This window comes from Uloborus diversus, chromosome 5, assembly GCF_026930045.1.
Source record: "Uloborus diversus isolate 005 chromosome 5, Udiv.v.3.1, whole genome shotgun sequence".
Classification (NCBI taxonomy): domain Eukaryota; kingdom Metazoa; phylum Arthropoda; class Arachnida; order Araneae; family Uloboridae; genus Uloborus; species Uloborus diversus.
In genome coordinates this window covers 81284997-81308924 of record NC_072735.1, presented here as the reverse complement: position 1 = coordinate 81308924, position 23928 = coordinate 81284997, and the positions used below count along the sequence as shown (strand labels likewise).

General features: G+C 33.1%; 1 protein-coding gene across 1 annotated transcript in view; it reads left to right on the top strand.

Annotated features, from left to right (window-relative positions):
- The window catches only part of LOC129222986 (zinc finger C2HC domain-containing protein 1A-like), a 61585-nt gene that overhangs the window by 31332 nt on the left and 6325 nt on the right, over positions 1–23928 (top strand). The window contains exons 8-9 of the mRNA XM_054857550.1: positions 7917–8069; positions 23057–23107. Of these exons, the coding sequence (XP_054713525.1) occupies positions 7917–8069; positions 23057–23107 (204 nt within the window). The remainder of the gene's footprint in view (positions 1–7916; positions 8070–23056; positions 23108–23928) is intronic.

The window sequence follows — 23928 nt, the reverse complement described above, 5'->3', positions numbered from 1 at the left end:
CTCGTTATTCATGAATGGGTGAATCAATTTAAACAACTTTTCAGATATTATTTTAACAACTTATGGATCATTAACACATTGGAAAAATAGAAAGATTTTTTATATGGGTCAAAAAATTAGAATAATCTATTCATTCAAATGTGAATTTTAAAAAGTAGCGAAAATATTTGCATACCTGGTAACCGATAGTTTGTCACAAGTATGGAACTTGGCGCCCGGACAATTTTACGCTCTTTTAAAAGCCTTTTATTGCTCAAAATGCGTCGTCAAGGTGATAAATATGGAAAAAAAAACGAAGTTACAATTTGTACTATTTCTTAAAATTAGGAAAAAGCTATCCAACTCAATGAAAATGAACGTTTTACAATCTATGGCATGTAAGATTTTAAAGGAATATAGAAGGACTGACCAACTAAAAAGTAATCGAAGTAAACGAGGTAGAAAAATTGTAACATCTGGCAGAGATGAACCCAAATTAAAGTAAATCGTCCCAAATAATTGTTGAAAAATGCTTCTTTCGTACATAAGTGTTCGAAAGAATGTATAGTTATCTTGTCCACTCAAACTACACTTGGACGGTTGCATAAACTGCAGTTTTAGTTTTAATTGCGGTTCTACGAAGTAAGACCAAAGATAAACATGAAGTAGAAACGTGCACATTCTCCTGGAGCAAAGAGAAGCTCATACACGAGCAACAAGGATGGAAAAGTATTATATTCAGTGATGAATCTTTTCTTGAAATATCTGTGAACAAAAAAAAAGTGTTCGGGTTTGACGTTTAAAAAGAAAAGCGTATGAGAATTTGACACATCTTTTTTTGGTTTGTGGGTGCATGACGGCTGCTAGAATTAGAAAATTATATACAGTGGCTCCCAAAAGTGTTCGTACACCTACGACTTTCAATGAAATAGGCCCCTATGCATTGGTTAGAATCAATATTTCGAAATAGGTATTTAATTATAAGATTTATAATCTATTTTTAACAAAACTACACGAAATTTTTTAATAAAACATTAAAACTTAATTTTTAAAAAATCAAAAACCAAAAGTGGACAATTTTTGCGGCACCAAACGCAAACGTGTGCCTCTTATCGTTATCTTGATAAAAAACAAAGTTGTTTCCGATTACCAAATTTTGGGCTAATAGTTTATGTTTTTTGAAATATTTAAATGAACAGCATGATTCATTATTTCATCAAAAAATTCCAAATTTCCAAGTCCTGGTGCTGTTATGCACGCTCCACATACGGGTATTTGATCAATCTACGCGGCCAAAAGTCAATTTTACAGAATGCTAAATGGTTACAAAAAAACTAGTTGAGTCTCTAGAGGACAGGTGTGAAAACATTACCCCGCCCCTCCCTCCTATTGTCTATGCGCCATTCAGTCGAAGTTTGATCGTTGCAATTGGTACATGAATCAGTCATCGGCATTGTTCCATGACAAACTCCAACTTTGTCAACGATTATTTATTACTTTACCTACTTTTCGCAAATAAGTGTGATGGATTCTCATACAGCAGGTAATTATTGTTAAGATTAATTTGGGTTTCCTTTATTTTTGATAATTATTAAGTTGAAATTAAGTATTTCAAGAGTTACACTTTTTTTTGCTATTAGTTTTGTTTAATTGGACATTTCAACAACGAATAAAGTTAGATCATGCTATAAATCGTTATTAGTTCAAAAATTTAAAGGTCTTAGTAACAAATAATCAAACAATTAGCCGCGGAAAAGCGCGGATAAGGATTGTATTCATATTTTGAATGTTTTTGCTCAAAACAACCAAAAATACTTATTTATATTCAAAGCAATTTTCAAGACTGTATTTTAGTTGTAGGTTCCCAAGGCATCTCAGGGGTAAAAATTGTAACCCATAAATACTTATACGATCGCATTCAAAAACTAAATTTGCCTAATTTTGAACAAAAAATAAATTTTCTAAGAGAAGAACTTCTTTTGAGTGAAAATCATACAGAAGACCAAACTGAGCGCTTGAAACGCAATTTTGCGGCATTTAAATCAAAAATCAAACACTGGTGGTCAAAAGCTCATAAAAAGGAAGACATATTTCTAAAGTACAATCATTCATGGCTAGAAGGAACGTTTGAAATTCCTGTGCTTACACAAAATCGACCAGGCCGATCACAAAAGTTATTTCAAAAGTCAAGTGAAAGGACCAAAAGGAGGAAGACTCAGGATGTTAGGTCTACTGTGGAAAGAGACATTATCATACATGCTGCCCAAGTTGAGTTGCGGAAAAGTGCTAAACGAGATGCTTCTGATATACTCAAAGACTCTCCAACACTCAAGCTCTCCAACACGAGCAACAAAGTACAAAAGATCATTTTCTGAATCAAGAAATGAGAAAAAATCTCGCCTTACGCCATTAGAAGCATTGTCAATATTTGTTGAAGCAGATTTAACTCGTCAACAATATGAAGGTTATAAGAAATACTAATAAGAAGTTTTTTTCTTGTTACACCCTTTTACAGAAAGCGAAAAAAGAATGTTACCCACCAACAGAATCGTGCAAAATAACATCCACCAGTGCCGAATGCGATTTACAACCTTTGATTGATCATACTGTTACACGTTTATGTAACAGTTTGGAAGAAATTTTAACAAGATTGAATGAACATGTTACACGTTTATGTAACAGTTTGGAAGAAATTTTAACAAGATTGAATGAACACGAGCGAGAAAGTCTGAAAATTATTTCTAAATGGGGATGTGATGGCTCTTACCAGTCCCAATTTAAACAAAAATTTGAAATTGATGATGACTCAGACGCGAATATATTTCAGAGCTGCTTCGTTCCCTTGCGGCTTGTTTGTGGCAAGGAACGCGAAAGGATATTATGGCAAAATCCAACACCTTCTTCTCCACGTTTATGCCATCCTATAAGATTTCGCTTCGTCAAAATTCGATTTCGTTTCGAAAAGAAACTGGTTTGTTAGTGGACGTACCAAAGGCTAATTTTGGAAATACCAATGACGGGAACACGAGCAGGAGATTCTTTGAAGACCCTAAATTGGCTTCAGAAATTACGGGTATCAGTTATGATTTAATATACAGATTAAAGGTCATACCAGAAACTATCTCGAGCCGGCATTTAATTGACTCTGAAAAATACGACATATATGCTTTAGAAACTGCTCGCTTATACGTAGAATTATATCCTTGGCATCCAATGACACCAACGCTGCATAAAATTCTTATCTATGGGGCAGTTGTGATAAAAAACGCATTGTTGCCGATAGGGCAACTTTCGGAAGAGGCCACGGGGGTCCGAAATAAACATTTGAGGGATTACAGGCAAGACTTTGCAAGAAAATTTTCTGGAGAAGAATGCAATAGAGACATTTTTAATCGTCTTCTTCTTACATCAGACCCTCTTCTAAGCAGCATGAGAATGGTAAAAAGAAGAAAACTGAACAGTTTTTTGCCAGAAACATTAACTTTGCTAATGCCTGCGGCGATGACTGATTCCGAGTCCTCGGAGACCGAGGAATGATAAAAATATAACTATCTAATTTTATAGTTTTACTAATGTAACATTAACTAATTTTTTAATTATACTAATGTAACATAAATTAATTTTGTAATTACACTACAATTATGTCAATAATAAAATTATAAAAAGATAATCATATTAATTGTTTTAAAATTTTATTTTTATCGTGTTTTTCTATTGTAACTTGGATATTTTAACAGTAATACATAGTTATGAATGAGACATCTTTTTTTTTTCATTTGGAGTTGATATAAATCATAAAATAATTTTGGCCGCGTAGATTGATCAAATACCCGTATGTGCGCTCGCACAAAAACACCTTCACCGTCCTGATTAACTGATCCAGCTAAGTTCTTGAGATTAAATTCCTCTTTTATTTTCTTCTGTTGACAATTATACAACAATTTCACCAAAAATATTGAATTACTAGCAAAAATACCCGGCGTTGCCCGGGTCAGTAATAGTTATGAGAAACAATCGTTACTTGCCCTTGTTTTCTGTTTTAAGCGAAAGAATTCAAAACAAACATTTTTGACGTGATTAAAAGTCGAGCTTCTTCCTTACTCATAAAACTAAAATAGCAATAAGTATAAAGAACAAATTAGTATTCATTTAGAAACGAAAGCACGACATTTAAGCGTATACAAATTTGAAGAATTTCCGAAATATGAAATTAAACTTTACATGTTTAAAAAGATTTATCTGTTAGAATTTTTTTTTTTACATCTAAAACCTTCTCTGTATGGCTATTGATGTACGAACTGTTTTAAAAAATGTAGCCGCCCGTGTTCCCTTTACACTTACTTTAGTTTTTTTGGGAAATTTCAATTATTGTGACCACTTAGTGCGGTTTAAAATGTTCCCAAATTTGCGAGAATCATTTTGGGACAACTTCAATAATACTCCTCCTTTACTAATTTTTATTACAGAAATATTGTCGCCAGATGTTGAGATACTTTTGGTCAAAATAAAATGGCGCTAAACGGTTTCATCCGAAATGCTTCCAAAATAAGTAGTAAAATTTGGCGATTGTTTGAAATTGTGCAAAAATAAAAATTTATGGGAGTTTTTTGCTCTTTATGGATTTGCCTTATTTAGTTGCTGGATCATTTTACACAGTAAAAAAGTTTTTTTTTTAAATATTTTTTGATTGACGATATTTTGTTTACATGGTGTAAGCTGAGAAACATTATTACGTAGCCTTTGGCTTCAAAAACAGCGACAGTTGAAAAAACTACCAAATGCATCAGTTACTGAATCTTTCTGCAAAAATTTTGGCGATATTTCTGCTGATTGATTAGATAGTGAGTAAGTGTCCAATCCACATAAATAATAATGAAAAAACCGTTAATTACATTTAAGTTCCGTTTAAATGGAAAATGATCAACCAAATCCATTTATTTTTAGCCAATCTTGTGGAAAAACGTTATTTAAGATTTGACTTGAGAAAAGCCTCAAACAGTCAGACGAAACACCAAAACATTCAACAATACTAACTATGAACTGGGAGTTGAGATAATACACTTAATAATGAATTGGGTTGAGGAAAGCCTTCGAACATGGAACAAAAAAAGCTCATAACTCGTTTTTCATACAACTTAGAACTTTCTAACAGATGCCGTCTTCAGCAGAAAAATAAGCGCTTTCGATGGACACATAATTTTAATATGTTCACGTATTTTTTTACCGTCATATTGGGGCATTAATGCGAAAATTTGGACAAATTAGAATAAAAAAGGAACTATCAATCGGATTTTTTTCGAACTGATCTACAAACCTCCCCAGTACCAAAAAAAAAAAACAAACGGTGAAAGTTTCAGCCAAATCTGCCGGGTAGTTTCTGAGATCTTAGGGAACAAATTTACCAAAGTCCATTTTTATATATATAGATTTTCATTTATAAATAAGACGATGTTCCAAAACGTTTTGAGCTTATTTATCATTAATTTTACGACGGAAAGCGTAAGCTTACTATTTTTCGCACGAACAAGAAAATTTCTGCGGGAAGAGGTCCCCTTTAATCCAGCTAATCAGAGAACTTGGCGAACAATTTTAGATAAAAATTAAACGTAAAATGTTTCATTCAATTCTGCAGAAGCTTTCTCAGCGCTCAAATGTGTATTTTTCATAATTTTTTTAACTGTAAACCTCCGATCACACGCTTTGTTAACTTTGCCAGTTAGCCTTTCCTTACCTTTTTTCGATCCGATTCTTGTCTTAAAAGCATTTTATCAAGCACTTCACTATAGAATGGTATAAATTAACTAATTTAGATACATTTCAAACAAATTTATGGCTACAGTGAGTTGAAAAATTCAAATTTCGAATCGTGTTTGTTGTTTTCTACGCATACCTGCCATTTTAAAATAATAAGCAGAATATTAGGGAATAAATAAACAAAAAATTAAAGGGAAATGGTTTTACAGTGTCATTACAATGCAAAAATAATAAAAAAACCACATATGATAATTTAAATCATGAATTAATTCGAAAGTATTTCAGTGTACGATGACTTTTGTGGCGTATTTTTTCTCTGTCTCATCGTTTTTTGACAAATTTCAAAAATAAAATATGGCAATATTTTGAAAAAAAAAAAAAAAAAAAAACTACTGGGTTTTATTCAGAATGATATAGGATTGGTGTGAAAAAAAATTGGATTTTATATTCGAATTCAGTTTTGCGTTATTTTGGTTTTACTACAAAATTTCAAGGTGTACGAACACTTTTGGGAGCCACTGTATATCCTAAAATAAAACAATGCGTGACTTCCACTGTTTATCAATAATACTGCATGATACTTCAACTGAGGCACAGCAGTTATACATTTAGTGACACATTTTATCTTTCAGCAAGATTCTACTCCGTGTAATGTCTCTAAATCGACTCATAGATTTTAAACAGAAAGAGGAATTTCGGTATTAAACTGGTCAAGCAATTCTACCCATCTCAATACGATCAAGAATTTGTGGTATCGTCAAATCTAAAGAAAGCTGTTTAAGACCAGGTGCCCGCAACAAAATTGAGCTCGTTGCCGCATTGAAGAGGGTATGGAAACAGTGCCAAAAACGATTAATGATAAACAGGTGGTAGAATCCGTGTGTCAAAAGATTAAAGCACTGAATTCAGCAAAAAATGCCGCATTCTAGTATTGATATATTTTTTTTTGAAAGTGTTTTTGCCCCTTTAATTTGAATTTTCTAATTTTTTGACTCAATGTAAACCTTTATCACTATAAACTTTTGGATTACTCTGTCTAAAGTTATTTTTAATTGAGTATATTTTAAATGAAAGGCACACTTTAAGTTCTAAGAAAGGTGGCACGTTCATTTAAATACCTAATTTTGCACTTATATTTTGAGATACAGCTTTGTTACCCAATAACGGGTATTCCTTCTCAACACCAAATCAAAATTTATTTAGTGAAACTGAATCTGAAAATTAGTTTCAAGCAGATGAAATCTGAAGGGCAATCATGATTCATTTTCGGGCACGGACAGTGGCATAGGTTTCTCAAACGAACAGTAATGCAGTTTTAATATTATGAAATAGTTGCACTGCGTTTTCTTCATAGAGATTGTTTCTGGCAGAAATTCCCTTTAGGAAACCAAAGCATTCTCCTCTGTTCAAAACTGTTCTTTTCAGGAAGGGAACACAAAAATTCAGTTTTTTTTAACGCTATTATTTTGTCTATCGCAACAAACGTGGTTAATGTCCCCCTCCCCCCTTGAGTGAAAACTAGCCTCTTCGTTCAGTTCACCAAAAATGTCGACAAAATATTTATCAGCCGTCGTTCCTCACGCAAAACAGCTGAAAATACTGATGCATTTCGCTCCTCCTGAAAAACTCTCATTTCATCTGGAAGTTCATACAACCTTTAAAAAACTTTTGTTTTGGATAGCCAGCACGTTTCATATGGAAAAGTAGTGATTTGTGCTGCCTACCCATGTCTTCAAAAATCTTTCTAAATAGTCTTGACTGGGGAAACGAGATTTTACAAAATAAACTAATTTTGAAGCTTCATCAAGAACTTCTTTGAGTCAGATGGTAGTAACCTTAATTATGCTGGTATGGCGATGCAAAACCCTGTGACGACTGGTAATTTAATCTGGAACGGCATTTTAGATCTTTGATATTGATTATTTCATTTTTTTAAATTTTTTTTGAAACAATTGGGAAAAAAAATATGCAACGGCTAACTAGCGGCGGAACCCTTTTTATACTTCGGTGGAGCCCAAGGGTTCCGCGGAACACGCTTTGGGAAACGCTGTTCTAGTAAATAATAATAACACATACACTACGCTTTTTTTTTTTTTTTTTTTTTCCAAAATATACACATTCTCAGTGTTTTATCTGAAAACATCGTTTCCAGCGACTAATATTCGGAGAATAATTGCTTTCAGGAATGTCGACTTAGAAGACTCATTGACGTCTGAGCAATTACGGGAGCTTTTGAGCTGCAGCCGGATCACAGACAGGTGTCCGAAGACAGTTCCTGGAGTTCGATTATCTGGGGGACACAGCGAGAGAAGCAGAAATGACAACTGGAATTACAGGTACAGACAAGAACTCATACTGCGCAGATTTTTTCCTTTTTCTTTTTCTTTTTGTATAACTTAGTGAATGAAAGAAAAACCTTTTTAAGGTCGAAAACTTCATCCAATAAAAACTCACACAAATGTATTCATGAAAGAAAACTTTTGGAAAAATTCTACAAGCTGCCTGTTTTACATGGAGTACAGAAGTAGAATTATTTGTATGCATTCAAAATATTTAATTATACACACAAAATTTCTTCGTGTAGCTTGTGTGAAAACCAAATTACCATAAATAATTAACTGAAAAAATATTATCAAATGCTTTTTTGTAAAATTAAATTTTCGATTTTGTTACTATATGTTAAATACTAAACTGAGAAAATATGAATAGGTTACGGAAGATATTCGCAACTCCAGAACTTTAATACGCTACCTTGCGGTGATTAACAATACTACCGAAAAAGGTAAAACATTCCGTTTCACGTGTTTTCTTTGGAGTAAATTACAGGCTTCAGACAGTTTATGGTCTAATATAATTTCAAAGGAATAGAAAAGAAAACTTCCTACAAACACGATAAAAAATTACTGTTATTCACTAAGTTTCAAAGCAAGTTATAAGTTACGGCATTTGTATGTTTTACCTTTTTCATCTGCAGGCAGTGGCTGCAGCGCCCCCTATAGTTTATTGGAGTTGCGTATACATAAGTTAAAACTTATGCAGATATCTCCGCAAAAAATGAGAACATTTAGAAGTTTAAACACCATGGATTTAAACTAACTTTCCTCTATTACAGCTATAAGTTTCCAAAAATTGTTTAAACAAATTTTCAAAATTAAGCAGAGCTTAAATTACTAGTGGAACAAAACATTTCAAAATTCGTAAAAATAATATTAAAATAGTGTACATTAAATTCGTAACTCCAGAGCTCGAATACGTTACCTTGCGGTGATAAACAGTACTAAAGAAAAAGGTAAAACATTCCATTCCACGTGTTTTCTTTTGGGTAAATTACAGTCTTCAGATAGATTATGTTGTAATGTAATTTCAGAAGAATAGAAAAGAAAGCTTCCCACAAATACAATGAAAAATTACTGCCATTCACTAAGCGTCAAAGCAAGTTATAAGTTACGGCATTTGTTAGTTTTACCTTTTTCATCCGCCATTAAACAGTGGCTGCAGCGTCCCCTAGTGCATTGGAGTTGTGAAGAGACTCACATAGGTAGAAAAATTCAATTAACCAAAAAGTTTGAAAAGAATTTGTATCAAACCACTTGATAAGCGACGCAAAGAAATAAAAGCTATTCCCAACTCCAGAGCTGAATACGCTACCTTGCAATGATTTATAAATTGCCGAAAAAGGTAAAACATTGCGATCCAAGTGTTCGATTTTGGCCAAAACAAGCAGTTTGTTATGTGTATTGTTATATTTGCGCAATTCATCATTTGGAATAGTCATCCGCAACAGCGTAACATCAAAAATATCTGCTTAAAAACTGTGAGTGCACATTTTATTTAGCTTGTTCTGAGGGAATTTGGATAAAGATTAGGGTTTGGTGGGGTAAAGTGGTCATAAAATCGTAGGTTTTTAACTTAATGTCTAACTAATAAATGCAATAAATTCTTTAAACACTTCAACTTTTTCTGTTGCTATTTTACATTGCATTATTGAAGAAAACAGTACATTGAATTTTAAGGAAAAAAAATATTGATTTAAGAAGTTTTATAACACTTTCTTTTCCTTATGTATTTATGACCACTTTACCCCATGGGGTGGGGGAAAGTGGTCACAGCATGGGGTAAAGTGGTCATAGTTGAAAATAGATGCAAAAGCATTATAAATAACACCATGATTTGTTTATTTTGGTTATTTTTTTGTTACAAGTATATGCACAAGTATATGTGTGTATACACGAGTCGTGTAAACATGAGTTAACACGTTCATGTATGAGTAGATAGATGTATAAATCAGATACATGCACGCACGTGCCTACTCAAGTATATACGTGTATACACGAGTATATAAGCATGTATACGTGATTACCTATAGGAGTGTGTACGTGACTACACGAGTATATATGTGTCACGTGTATATACGTGCATATCCGCGTATAAACGAGTATGATAAGCGTATATGCACTTGTATCTCGAGTACGTGCATACCAGAGTACATACGTGTATAGCAGACGAATATACGCATATGTGAGTGTACATACATATATCCATGAGTTAATTCGTTGATACATCCAGTGCATGTTTGTACGTGTCTACTTGCATATATATATATATATATATATATATATATATATATATATATATATATATATATATATATATATATATGGAAGCACGAGTATATACGTATATACAGGTATGTACAGGTGTATAAGTGTAAACACGATTATATACCTGTATAGACGCATATACGTACATTTACGTGTATACACCAGTACTTGTTTGTATACACGAGTATATACGCTTGTACACATGTACGCATACAGGGTGAATCCAAGCTAAGCAAAAATCTAAGAGATTTGAGAGGAAGGATAAGATGCAAAGAATCATAGGGAACTTATGGTAGCTGACGCGCTACATGCACACAAAGCCAGAAACTGATGGATGCAAAACAGGTCACAAATTCGTTGCACAAAGATGATTTTACCCAACATTTCAGTTTTTAAGAAATATTTAGAGCAGTTGTTAAAAGTTACGGACTGTAGGAGCTCTAATACACGCATCGCAACAAAGGCGCAGCGATTGATGAAAGTTTTTTAAAAGTCTCGTTATTGCGACAGAGAGTGCTTTGTGATTGCGACGCATGTATTACAGCTGCAGGCGTTTCATCAATCGCTTTAAAACTTTAAGACCTAAAATGTTGTGTAAAATTGTCTTTGTGTAGTAAATTTGTGACCTGTCTTGCATCCATCAGTTTCTGGCTTTGCGTGCATGTAGCGCGTCAGCATTGTGTTTATAACCTCATGTTCTATACATTTTTTGCTTCTTATTTTCCCCTGTAACACTTTTTAATGATTTGCCTTAGAGTTTAAACTACCCTGTATACTTGTATATTATATACTTGTATGTAAGTGTCTATTCAAGTACGTACGCGTATATACGTGTCTACCTGAGTATATAGGTGTTCGTATATATACGAGTATAAACGAGCATAAATGTGTATAGTTGGATGTATATCTGTATAGATAAAAAATATTTTCAGATGCCCACATACGTATTTATTAGTGCATTTATATGAATACGACTATATACTTGCCTACACGAGTAGGTATGCGTATGCATACTCGTATATTTAACCGCGTTTACTGTTAAAACAATGCTTATTAAGTGATATTAATATTTAATTTATATCTGCCTCATATTTAAAGATTAAGTGTCATTAGAAGAACAATATTCGTTAAGTCTAATATTATGATCACTTTACCCCATCTTACTTAAATTGTTCTAAAAAATTATCTAAAATAGATTTAGCTAACTGCTAATGAATAAGAGTTCTTGAGACATGTAGGAAGCTTCCTGTGTAGTCAATCTGTTCATAATTTTAACAAACAAAATTTCCCAAGGAAGTTAAAAGAAGTGTTTGGATTTTTAAATTTTTCATATTCACACAAAATATTTTTTTTTTACAAAATAAAATTTTGCCAGTTGTAAAATTTTGAATTCAAAATGTAGAGTTTCTAACCGGCTTACTCTAAAATAAAACTTTCACATTCATTCGAACATTTATTTCTAAACTATAGCCATTTATTTGACGTATGACCACTTTACCCCATTGACCACTTTCCCCCACCAGACCCTAGTTTTTCATTTAAATGAAAAAAAAGCGGACTTGATAACTTTAGCTGAACACTAGTGCCATGCTAAAACATTACTGCTTTTCGTTAACCTAATTTCACATAAATGATTTAAATAACCAGCATTTAACTGAAATAGCCAGTATGCAAATAAATATTCTTGAAAATATTAATCGAAGAACGGATTGAAAAATCCAGAAAGAGCGTCAAGAATTTGAACAATAAAAAATAAAAGCTTGGAATTTTTATCGCTAAAAAAGAGGGCAACTTTACTTTATTGCTCTGCAAAAGGAGTCTTTATCGGTGGAAGAGTTTCGCCAAAAAATCTGTTTAAGGTTATGGCTTTAGTATTGTGTGAAATAATAATGTATCTTAACAAAATTTCGCTTATCAGTTAAATCATTTCCATGACGAAAAGAATTGAATACATGATGATTTAAGACAGAAATGCCACTACATATCCGTGCGCATTTTGTAGATGATTCACACAGCATAGCATGACAGAATTTTATCATTTAGTTGAGAAATATAAACATATGAAACAGCGAGAATTAAAATAAACCGATTCGAAGAAATAACTCAATTACATAAATAAAACAATTTGCGCCAGCTAAATAAAAGAATGAAATATCATCTTCCTCTCTTAATATTGAATCATACATAGTCATCGAAATAAATTATCTAGTATTGAATGTTACTTTTGACATTCCTACGGTCATGTATGTGCACTCTGCACTATGTGACAAAAATGTCAACAAATGCCGGAAATGTCACGAAACTGGACATAATAAGTGCTAATGTACAGAAAACAAAACCCTAGTAGCACATAACGTACGACGATATCGTAAAATTTACCAATACTATATCGCTGCGTCATCGGGTCACGATATAAAACGATGTCTAATCCGACAGAGCGTGCGCTATCGTAACAATATCGTATTCGATATTACAACGATAACGGAAGCGTCATTGTGTCGTCATCGTTTTGCCCATAGTTCCGATATCTCCCTATATCGTTTATGCGTCATTGTGTCGTCGTCGTTTTGCCCATAGTTCCGATATCTCCCTATATCGTTTATGCGTCATTGTAACGATAACGTAAGCGTCATTGTGACGATATCGTAAGTGACATCGTGCTGTCATCATTTGGTTGACTATTCTGATATCAACCCTATTTCGCTTTATATGTCGACATCGCTAGCTGTAATTAAGATCATCTTTTTTTACAAAGAAATAATAAAAATCAGGTTTGCTCCCCCCCACCCCTCATCTCAACTCTCTTTCCTTTTTTTTTTTATTTTTTTCACTTTTTGGTAATTTCATTGATTTTTTTAAATTATTTATTTGATAATTTATTTATTTTAATTATTGTTGCTATTATTATTTTGATAGAAAAGATCTGTGCTATGCCAATGACACACACACAAGCTAAATAAATAAATAAATGGAAGTAAATTAATAATTGAAATTAAAAATAAATCAATAAATTTTAAAAAATGAATGCTTCCTCCCCCCCCCTTGCTTTATTTTTTTGTTTTGTTTTTTGATGCCGCAACTTGCGCCATAATCTTCCCCTGTGGGTACCTTTGATAAAAATTAATTGATAAATAGTTTAATCAAGCTTTGTTTAGTTTTAAATAGGTTTGTGGAGTCGGAGCCGTATTGATTTTGGGGTGAAGGAGAAGGAATCGAACGTTTGAAATTTCAAGAGTTGGAATGAGTCATTTTCTCCCAAAGTTTGTAATGCTGCCTGTGCTTGCGGAGTCAGAGTTTGAATCAGTCTGATTTTAAAGTAGAGTAATCAGAGAGTTGGTCATTTTTCCTCCCACTTCGCAGCTCTGGTTTTAAAGAACTATTTTTAAAAAATATTTAAACGTTAATTATAAGATTAGAAATTATTCTGATATAATTATACATGCGTAATAAAGTCTGCAATGTTAAACAAAGTAGAAAAATACGAATATTAATAACAAATTAACGTAAAAGATTTCAAATATGTTAGATAATGCAATATTTTTTATTGAGAAGTCAATTGTTTGTGGTTTTACTTGAACGTTGAAAGACATTCTTTCCTGTTTGAACACCCCCCCCCCCAGAATCCACAGACTGGTGCTCTTCCTGGGCTGTGGCATCCATGTCACCTGACCTGGAATAGATTTCATTTATGCCGGACCCACTTGACTTTATACAATCCTTTGTAGACATCCGGAACCCTGCGCACAGCATCTGGCATCCAGTTCCCTGCATTAATTTGAATTTTGACATCTTGAATCCAAATTAAGTTCTTATTAAATTATAATTACAATAGGAGGCATTTGTAAAAACAAGAATCCCAAAGAGTATGATCCTATCATAACTTGTGGCTGCGAAAAACATAATTTGAATTCAAGATGCCGAAACTCACATGTGTGCCAGGGATTGTACTCTAAATGTTGTGAGCTAAACATTAAATCTTTTTTTTTTCTTTCCTTTTTTTCTAAAAAAAATAAGGTAACTTTTTTAACATGAACTAACAAAAACCTCTGAGGACCAGTCAAATTTTTCTGTGAACCAGTTTTTGGTCCTTGGGACCATTGGTTGAGAATTGCTGATCTGCATAGTAAAATGAACACTTACTTCACAAAATTTCTTTACTTTACCTGATGCACTAGTCAACAGCAATAGCTATTCTTTGGGGTTATTCAATAGCAACCAGCAAGGTCATTAAAATGACAAAATAAAATTTTGCCTATCAAAATCACCCAGCTAGTGTTGAAATTAATTTTAAAAACTACTGAAAACATACTTTTTTCATTTTAAAAATATTTGACTTGCTCAAAATGCATGTTATTGCATTCAAACAACTACATGCATCATATCCCCCTACATAGTCAAACTTTGGCCAAGAGCTGAGTATTAAGGGACGGATACAAGGAGAGGATCATGGAGTCACTACCCAACTAAACATCCACAATCGCATGCAATTGTCATTTCAACCAATGCCTTTCGATTTTTTTTCCACAAATTTTACAGCTAACATAACTCATTTATGGTTGGTAAATTTCAAAAATGCAAACAGGATAATTTGAAAGACTGAGATTTCTACAGATTAATCATACACCAGTCACCATTAGCAAACATGGATAAACTTACACCGACAGGAATTGAAACCATGGCCATCCTGCCGGCACGGATCTGTAAATTGTAAGCGGCCCTCTTCAAAAATTTTGCAGTGTCCAAGCGGCTCACTAGATTGCCCCCCCCGCCCCCCAAACGATGAATTTTTAACCAGGTGATAGTTGCTTGTTTCTACCTGTTTCAATATTTCTTCTCAAATTTTGGATTTATTTGTTCAAGTGTTTTTATTTCATTTTATTCTTATATTATAGTTTATTGATTTTTAACTTACCTGTTTAAGCGTATCGAGGTAGTTATGTGGGTTTTTTAATGTTGATTTTGTTAAACTCATTTTGTTCATAAGTTATGTCAGCAAAGAAACAAGTTTCCCATAATTTTACAGCTCTCCGAGATTTAACCAATCTTTTAATTTCAATCCAAGTTTAAGAACCTCAAAACTGTTTCGGTTTTGAAAGAATTTTTACATTACACGGAATCAGCTTAACGTAGTACATGGTAGGGCTTTCATTCTATAAATCTTTCAAGTTAGGCTTACATTTTTGCCCGCTTTATAGGTTTTCTCCCAATTCGTGAATTTAATCATGAGTCAAACTGAACAATGCTTCATACACTCAATGGTGAGATAAATTTACTTTACCTTTCGTTAGTTGGCATTCTCAGCTTCAATGCCATTACATCTGCCTCCAGCTTGGTTATTCACTATTTTAGACTGATGAGTTCTAATAAGAGCGGAACTGCAGTCCCTGGATGTGATAACTGCAGGCTCCAATCTGCATACCCCTTTAGTGGGGGGGGGGGGAGGGGGCACGTCTTTAAGAGGTTTTAAAAAAAAACATGAGCACTACAACTTATTAACGTTGCAAATTTACACTGTTGGCCTTTGAGGGGCGGGCATACAGATTTTGTTGTAGGAGGGCCCAAAATTTATAGTTACAGGCCTCGATAACCGTGCTGTATTTCATGTATTTCTGCCTTAGCCCTAGCTTAGGAGTGGTAACTTACTGCTAAATCACTCTATATTTGTTATTGTAGCCCTGATTAAGACCACTTAAGGAATTTCGCAAAACAGTTTTAACTCAGGAGTGCCCAGCCCCTTAAAAATCACGAAGACCCCCCAAAAACCAAGAACCTCCCTAAAAAGGTAAAAAATACCCCCTAAAAACTTTTTGGACGCAGTCGGCACCATGATCCCCCCCCCCCCTCAGGTGGTCATCCCTATTTAACTAAAGTTAAATCTGTTTTAACCCTAATTTTAGTTTACGGCAAAATTTAACCAAGAGCCAAAAAATTGAAATATGATAGCCTTCCTCTATTTCAAGAGCAAAAAAATCAGAATACTATACTACAGTCGACTCTCTATAACTCGAAGGCTTATAACTTAAACATTCGTTCATTTCGAAGTTTCCATTTGGTTCCAAAATAATTAAGTTTTTCTTAATACCAAGTTGTTTCTATGTCTCAAATGTACCCCTACGACTGCACTATAGTCTTTTCTTGTAATGGCAGCAAGAAAAAACAATAAGAATAGACGAAATGTTTTGATGGAAAATTCAAGTTTTTTCTCGCCCGTTGAGGGCGGAAAATATTGTTTTACATTTTTACGCCAATAATTGTTCTTACTAATTTCAAATTTATTTAAAAAATTTCTCAACAAAAATATTTGAAAGCTGATCACTATTATTCAATTACCCAGGAAAATTATTCGATTAAGCTGGAGTCTTTAATCAGGCCGGATTACACAATAGGCCACCCTAAGCCCTGGGCTAAAAGTGCAAGCCGAAAAGGGCACACATCACGGGAAAAAAAATTAATAGCTTGTTGGAAAAAAAAAAACTGGCATGCTATTATGAAGAAGCAAAATTCAACTTTATAGATATGCAACCAGATCTTTAGACAGAAAAAAAGCTATTTGAGGAGAGCTGAGGGGGTGTATGCTTGAGTCGAGGTCCTTTTCCAGTAAAAGCAGATAATTTTCAATATCTTTGATTTGAACAATAATTTCTTCAAAGTATAGCTTTGCTCAGGGTTAGACTGGGTCCTCTCGAAGAGCTCACAGATTCAAAGGCACAAAGAAAAAGAAAAAAAAATGTTGCACAGGTTCAAGTGAGAAAAAGTTTGGGGATGTCCCATGACACCTCCATTGGGGCGCCTCTTCAAGACATATCACCTATTTTGCACAAAATATTTGCCATAGACTGCTTAAATTCTCTACACACACATCAATTGCGTGAAAGTTTCAAATTGATAGCAAATTATATACACAGTTTTATATATTTTGTTCATAATTATATCGGTTATCGGAGTTTGCTGCCAACATATTATTTTTTGGAGCATTTTTATTCAAAATTTCATCACGAAGACCCCAACAAAGTGGATAAAAATACATGGGATGCCCCAAAATATGTTTTAAATAGAAAAAAAAAAAAAAAAATAAATAAATAAAATGAAGAAAGTAATTTAGAATATGGTAAGGAAGAGATACTAGCAGTTATAAATGGTCCTAAGGTAAAAAATGAATGGTGAACAAAAGTGTATCAGGAAATTCAAGAGACATATTTAAATTTAAGTAAATAAATAAAAAAAAAAAATACATAAGATACCCACCTCAGCCCAAAGTATCAATATTTCCTTTTTCAGGGGGAACAAAAATTTGAGATTGAAATTTGAAAATTCCTTTATGGGAAAACTAAAAGTTAAATATTTTTGGAAAAGAAAATGTATGGCAGGATGCTTTACAAAATATTTTTAAAAATAAAAAATACAGTAGGCTCTCTGTTTAACGACTTTCAAGGGACCACAAAAAATCATCCTTAAGTAGAAAGCGTCCTTAAATAGAATGCTTTTAACATTATAGTGGACTATCTGGGACCGTGAAAAGCCGTCGTTAAACAGAGAGCCAACTGTATATATTACGGACAAAGCAAAATACGAGGAAGGAGGCCTTTTCTGAGCCTAACCCCATTGGGGTGGGGGCTGATTTCGATATAGTTTGGATGTGAGGTGGGGCGTCATTTCAAAGTTTGGCCTAGGGTGTATATGGAACTTAATCCAGCTCTGTCTTTAAAACTGCATCTATGGAGAAAATTTTGGTTTCAGGAGGTTTTATTCATACAATCGGTGTAGTCATTTATCTGTTACCCCATTAAGTGACAGTATCTTAAAAAATTTATTCTGTTCTCTGTAAAGCAGGGTTGGGTTTTGGACTGTCCAAAACTGGTTTAGGACAGGACAGGTGGTTTTTACCGTCCAAAACTGTCTAAAACTGTCCAAAAGTGTCTGAAACTGTCTAAAACTCTGCTAAAGCTAAAGCGGTGTAATATAATCAATTCATATTTACTGATATATTCGTAGGGCATAAATATTAATGAGGTTTAATAAGTATAAGTATTTGATGATATTATAAGTATTTGATGATATTTTTCTCCAAAATGTTCATTTAAAAAATATTTACTTAAAAACTTCCTCATGTAACAGTTGGTGGAGTTATGAAAGGAAATTCACAACACTACCAAGACAACTAATTTCAGTTCCATTTATAACTCAAAGAAATGTTATAAAATGTGCCATATTTAGGTGCAAAAAAAAAAAAAAAGCTTAATTTTTTTAATGGTTTTTGCAAATAAGTTTTATACGATGTTTTAACAAAAATTATTTTTTAAATCATAGATTAAAGAACAAGAAATTGATTATTAAACACTTATGTTATAAAACTTGTGCTTTTCTTTATTTAGTTCATATTTTTAATATAATACTTTTTGTAAGCATAAAAAATTGTAATTTATTGTATTTATGTCAATTATTGCACTATGTTTTAAACATTTTCTTTTGCACACATGCATTAATGTCGAAAAATTTTGTTTATGGAAAAAAAATATCTCCTGCATACAAATTGAAATTTTTAGTGAAAAATTTAATTTCTATGTAACTAGATTAAAATCAGCTGTATAAATAAGTTACATATATAATTATCCTTGAATGTTCACATTGAATAAATATATTAAATAGTCAAAAAAAAATTTTGTCACACTTTGTTCTGTTTTTGATATTTTCTCACAAAATATAGTTTCACAAAAAGTAGTTTTGGACACTTTTGAACACTAGGGTGTTGAATAAGATGGTAAAAACTTTGTCAACTCTGCTTTTCATTTGCACACATGCATAAACATAGGGAAATTTGGTTACTAATAGAAAAAAAAAGAACTCAAAAGAAAAGAACCAAATATACTCATGCATACAAATTGAAACTTTAATCAATAATTCAACTTCTATGTAACTAGATGAAAATCAGCTGCATAAATAAGTTGAATGTTCTCATTGAAAAAATGTTCAGTATAAAACATTACTTTGATACATTTTAATTCTCTTTTTGATGTTTCCTCAAAAATACAATTTTTCAAAAAATATAGTTTTGGACACTTTCGGACACAAGGGTTTTGGACCGGACGGTAAAAACCAGGGTTTTTACCATGGTTTTTACCGTAGTGTCCAAAACCTTGCCAACCCTGCTGTAAAGTTATTTTTATTTAATACATATTAATATTTAATTTATCCAAACTATGCATGTTATAATAGTTTATGTATCGGGCACTATTCTTGAGAAACAAAATAAAAATTATACTTGAGAATGATAGGAAAGGAAATTACGGTAACTTGAACTGCTGATTATTGGAAGGTTTTAACCACGTTCTTGGGACTTTGAGTTACCGAGAGTTCACTGTATATATTGGAATTCTATTTCACTAGCTTTCTTGTCTGTTGTTGCAACCATCATGTAGAATTTCAGGCAGTTCTAGTGCACACTAAGCCCATCATTTAAAATTTTTTCACGGGGAGCGAGGCAATGGACATATACACATTGCAAATGTTAGGAAAAAACAGTACAGTAACGCTCAATGCAATAACTTTGGGACAAATATAGTTTGATAACAATAATCGAAAAGAATCCAGCAAAAAACAACATTTTTTTCAATTAAGCATGCAATATGCTGTAAATTAAAATTGCAATCAGTCAACTAAACTGTTTTAAATTACTAAATTAGCAGAAAAGAAAAGCAGTTTTTTTCCATCAATTAAACCATTCCACCGGTGCTTTTTGGCCTATTTTTAAAACAAGATCTTCTGTGTTTTTTTCCCGCAAGGACAGTGTACTGAGAAATACTAAAAAAGGGCACAGGGTCTTCTTAAAATGCCAGGGGAAGGGGGGGGGGACATAATAAGAAAATCAAAATTTATTGGGGAAAAAATGTCAAACTATAATTCATCTTGCTGTAGAATATTCAAAATTGCAGCATTTCTAGTAATGAGATAGATAATCCAGGAGCAGGCAAGCATATCAGCCATTTTTATTGTACCGTTTAAAAAAATACTAAACCTAGTTATATACAATGCAAGTGTTTGTTTTAATGGAATTTCATCTGAAATAAATTTACTGAAGCAGCTTTGCATAAGGAATTAAATTTGTGATTTAGTTTCAATTAGCAACAAAAAAATCATGTTTCAGCCATAACAGAGTTCCATTACCTTGCATTCAAACTCACTGTCGCTAAAACAATGTTTAAATTTTAAACACAAATTCATTATTTTAGAGTTTGACTTTGAATTTTAGAGCTTGTTGACACAAAACAGTCAAATGTCATAATGTAGATCCCGAAAATTAATAATGAAATTTTCCACGTTCGCTCGAAGCAAATGTTTGTTTACACTTGAAATTTGAATTAGAAAACAGCGCGAACGCCCTCTGGCTTCTGGAAGAAGCGAAAAATATCGTTGTCATTCCTAAAAAAAAAATGAAAAAATATGAAACCTATTTTCGAACGTAGAATAAGTTATTTTTCGAAATTTCTTGTTTAGAGAGGAGTGACTATCCAATATAAATGGGTACAAGTAAAAAAAAAAAAAAGAGAAATTACAATGACGTACGACGATATCGTGAAAATAACCAATCCTATATCGCTGCGTCATCGGGTCACGATATAAAATGATGTCTAATCCGACAGAGCGTGCGCCATTGACAAAATCGTCACGCGTCATTGTAACGATAACGCAAGCGTCATTGTGCAGTCATCGTTCGCGATATCTGCCTATATCGTTTACGCGTCATTGTAACGATAACGTAAGCGTCATCGCGTCGCGATTAGAGAAGTGCGTGAAATTTCAAATATTTGAATTTTTTTTATTAAAACTGAATTATTTTTGATTTATTCCATTTTATTCATAAAATAACTGTACAGTTTTGAAATTTGACTATTATAAGCAATTTTGTAAAATGCCGTTTCGTGTGATATCGTGCCGATGACGAGCTATACAGTAGAAACGATATACGATATCGGGTAGATGAAACGATATACGGCAATGACGTACGGATGACGCTAAGATATCGGGTGCTACTAGGGAACAGTACAAAATAAAAATGTTGTTCGAAGTGAACCAAAAATTTGAATATCGAATTCAACATCGTGAAAATGGCTGCTTCAGAACAACTTACTTTGTGTTTTGCCTTAATTGTTTACTTTCGTAATACTTTTTGATTTCTCATCTCTTTCTACATAATTCAGAATAACCAAATGACTTTGAAGAATATTTTTAAAGGAATGAAAAAAAAAAAATCTTACATACGAACAAAAATGTCTGTCATTTACTAAGCTTAGAAGCACCTTATACATTACGGCGTGCGTTTATTTTACCTTTTTCATCCGCCATTAAACAGTGCAACAAACTCCAAAAAACTATAGGGGCTGCAGCGTCCCCTATAGTTTGTTGGAGTTGCGAATGGATAACAAGAACTTTTTCTATGAATTATTTAGCGCAATTCACGTATCGGTAGAACTGTTCTCAGTTTCGTTTTTAACCAGTCAAATGGACGAAATTGTATCCGGTTCACCAATCAGATGCTAAAATTGTCACAACTCCGAGTCGAAAACAAAACTGAAGTTAATCTGAGGCATACGAGAATCAGGCTGAATGACTATAAAGAATCGTCAAAAAGTCAATTATGACACAAAGTTTCTGTAATATAGTGGATGCCGGTTAATTGAAGCAGCCACTTTAATGAATCAAATTGTTAAAAACAGAATAAAATCCAGCTTTACTGAATCAGCTGCTTTATGGAATCAAAACTGTTTAGAAAAAATGTGATTCATGTAAGCGGCGGCCACTGTATTGTCAATCAAAACGATGAAACAAGGGCGGATCTACAAATGTTTCAATGAGGGGGAGGTTGATTTTTTTAAACTTAATTTTTTCTACGTATCTAATTACACATGCTTGAAGAGGAGGGGGGCGGGACTACCACTGCATTTTAATCTAAAACAACTAAGACACAGAAATTTAGTCAAGAACCCCCCCCCCCCCCCCCAAACCTATTTATTTTCCTTTCCTTTGAAAGTGGAAATCTAAAATTGCATTTTAGAGCTTCAATTTCAGACAATTTCGGAGGAATGTTTCGAAACTTCCTCGTTTTAACATCATCGAAGGTCGTCTAAAATTGCGCTTTTTGAAACTCCAGTTTTGAAATATTACCGGAGGAAAGACTGAACGCAGTTTTTCCCCTAACACTACCCGAGATGCCTACAATCACGTCTTTAAGACTTCAATTTTTGCTAAATTCCTAGTGGAAGATCTCTATAAACGCCTTCTCTAACATCGACAAAAATTGTATAAAATTGCCTTTTTGAAACTTAAATTCCGAAAAGTTTCAGGGGAGGGAGATTTGAACTCCATACCTTTCCTTAAGGCAAGCAAAAATGGAGTACACTTGCGTTTTTAGGCCTTCGATTCGGAAAAATCGCCCTTACAGGATTCCTCAAGGGAGGGGCGATCGCCCCCCCCCCCCTTGTATTTGTCCTTGCGATGAAATATATACTTTTATTACTTTGTACAACTGGATACGCATGGGGAAATTCATAAGACACGGCCCCGAACGTTGATATAAATGGGTGCAGTTTGGGGTGCTAAGTTTTGAGTAAAGTCAAACTAACAGATGTAAGTATCCTTTTAAGAGAGAAAAGAGTGATCAAAATTTTAAAACCAAAAATGATTATCACTTATGGATACAACTTAAAAACTTCGTCCTTTCGTTTCAGGAGTACAGATGTCAGCAGATCAGCTTCCAGCAGTGGTGGCTCAACGAATGGGTAAGTCAATTTTATAATGGTTCTGCCTACAATTTATTTTATCAAACATTAAGTTTTTTTTCAATACAGAAGCAATGATAGCTAAGAGGACTAGTTTGTATAAAGAAAGATTGCAAACGGAAATGGTCCCAACATTTTGCCTCATACTTCATAAGTGTGAATTATGGTTGCTCTTATTTTGAAACTAGAATTTTTATTTGGAAATGGCAAAACTTTAAAATGAAAGAAAAATACCTTGTTTGAATAGTAGAAATTTTATTGCTGACATGGTTGCCATTCGAAATTAGTTCTTTCAATGCCATGAAATTGATAATAATTTGAAAAGCAATAATAAGGACATAATTATCACATCACACATCAACGATAACTGGCTTAGTCATCAAGAGACGGCATCATCAGTAATCTTCACTGCTACAGTTTGAGTATGAGTTTGGAAGGGATAGAAATCCTGTTATTTAAATACAATTGCAACGTTTATACAAGGTAACAGATTTTCTTCAATCAAAAGATCAAAAAGGAACATTTGGGCAATTCCACGAAAAGTGGTCCTGACCCACCAAAAAAAATTTTTTCCAAAAAAAAAACAGAAACAAACCTTATTTTTTGACAAAAAAATATCTGTACTTTTCAATTCTAGCATCAATTTTGAGTTTAAAATATTTTTATATCAGATTTTTGCCTTATTTCATAACATTTATACGAAGTAAAAAAAAACACATTGTTAGTGAAATAAATGTAAGAGCCATTTTTTATACTTAATCATTCATTTTTTTGGGGGAAACTATCAAATATCATGAGCACAGATGCTTCACTATAATTAT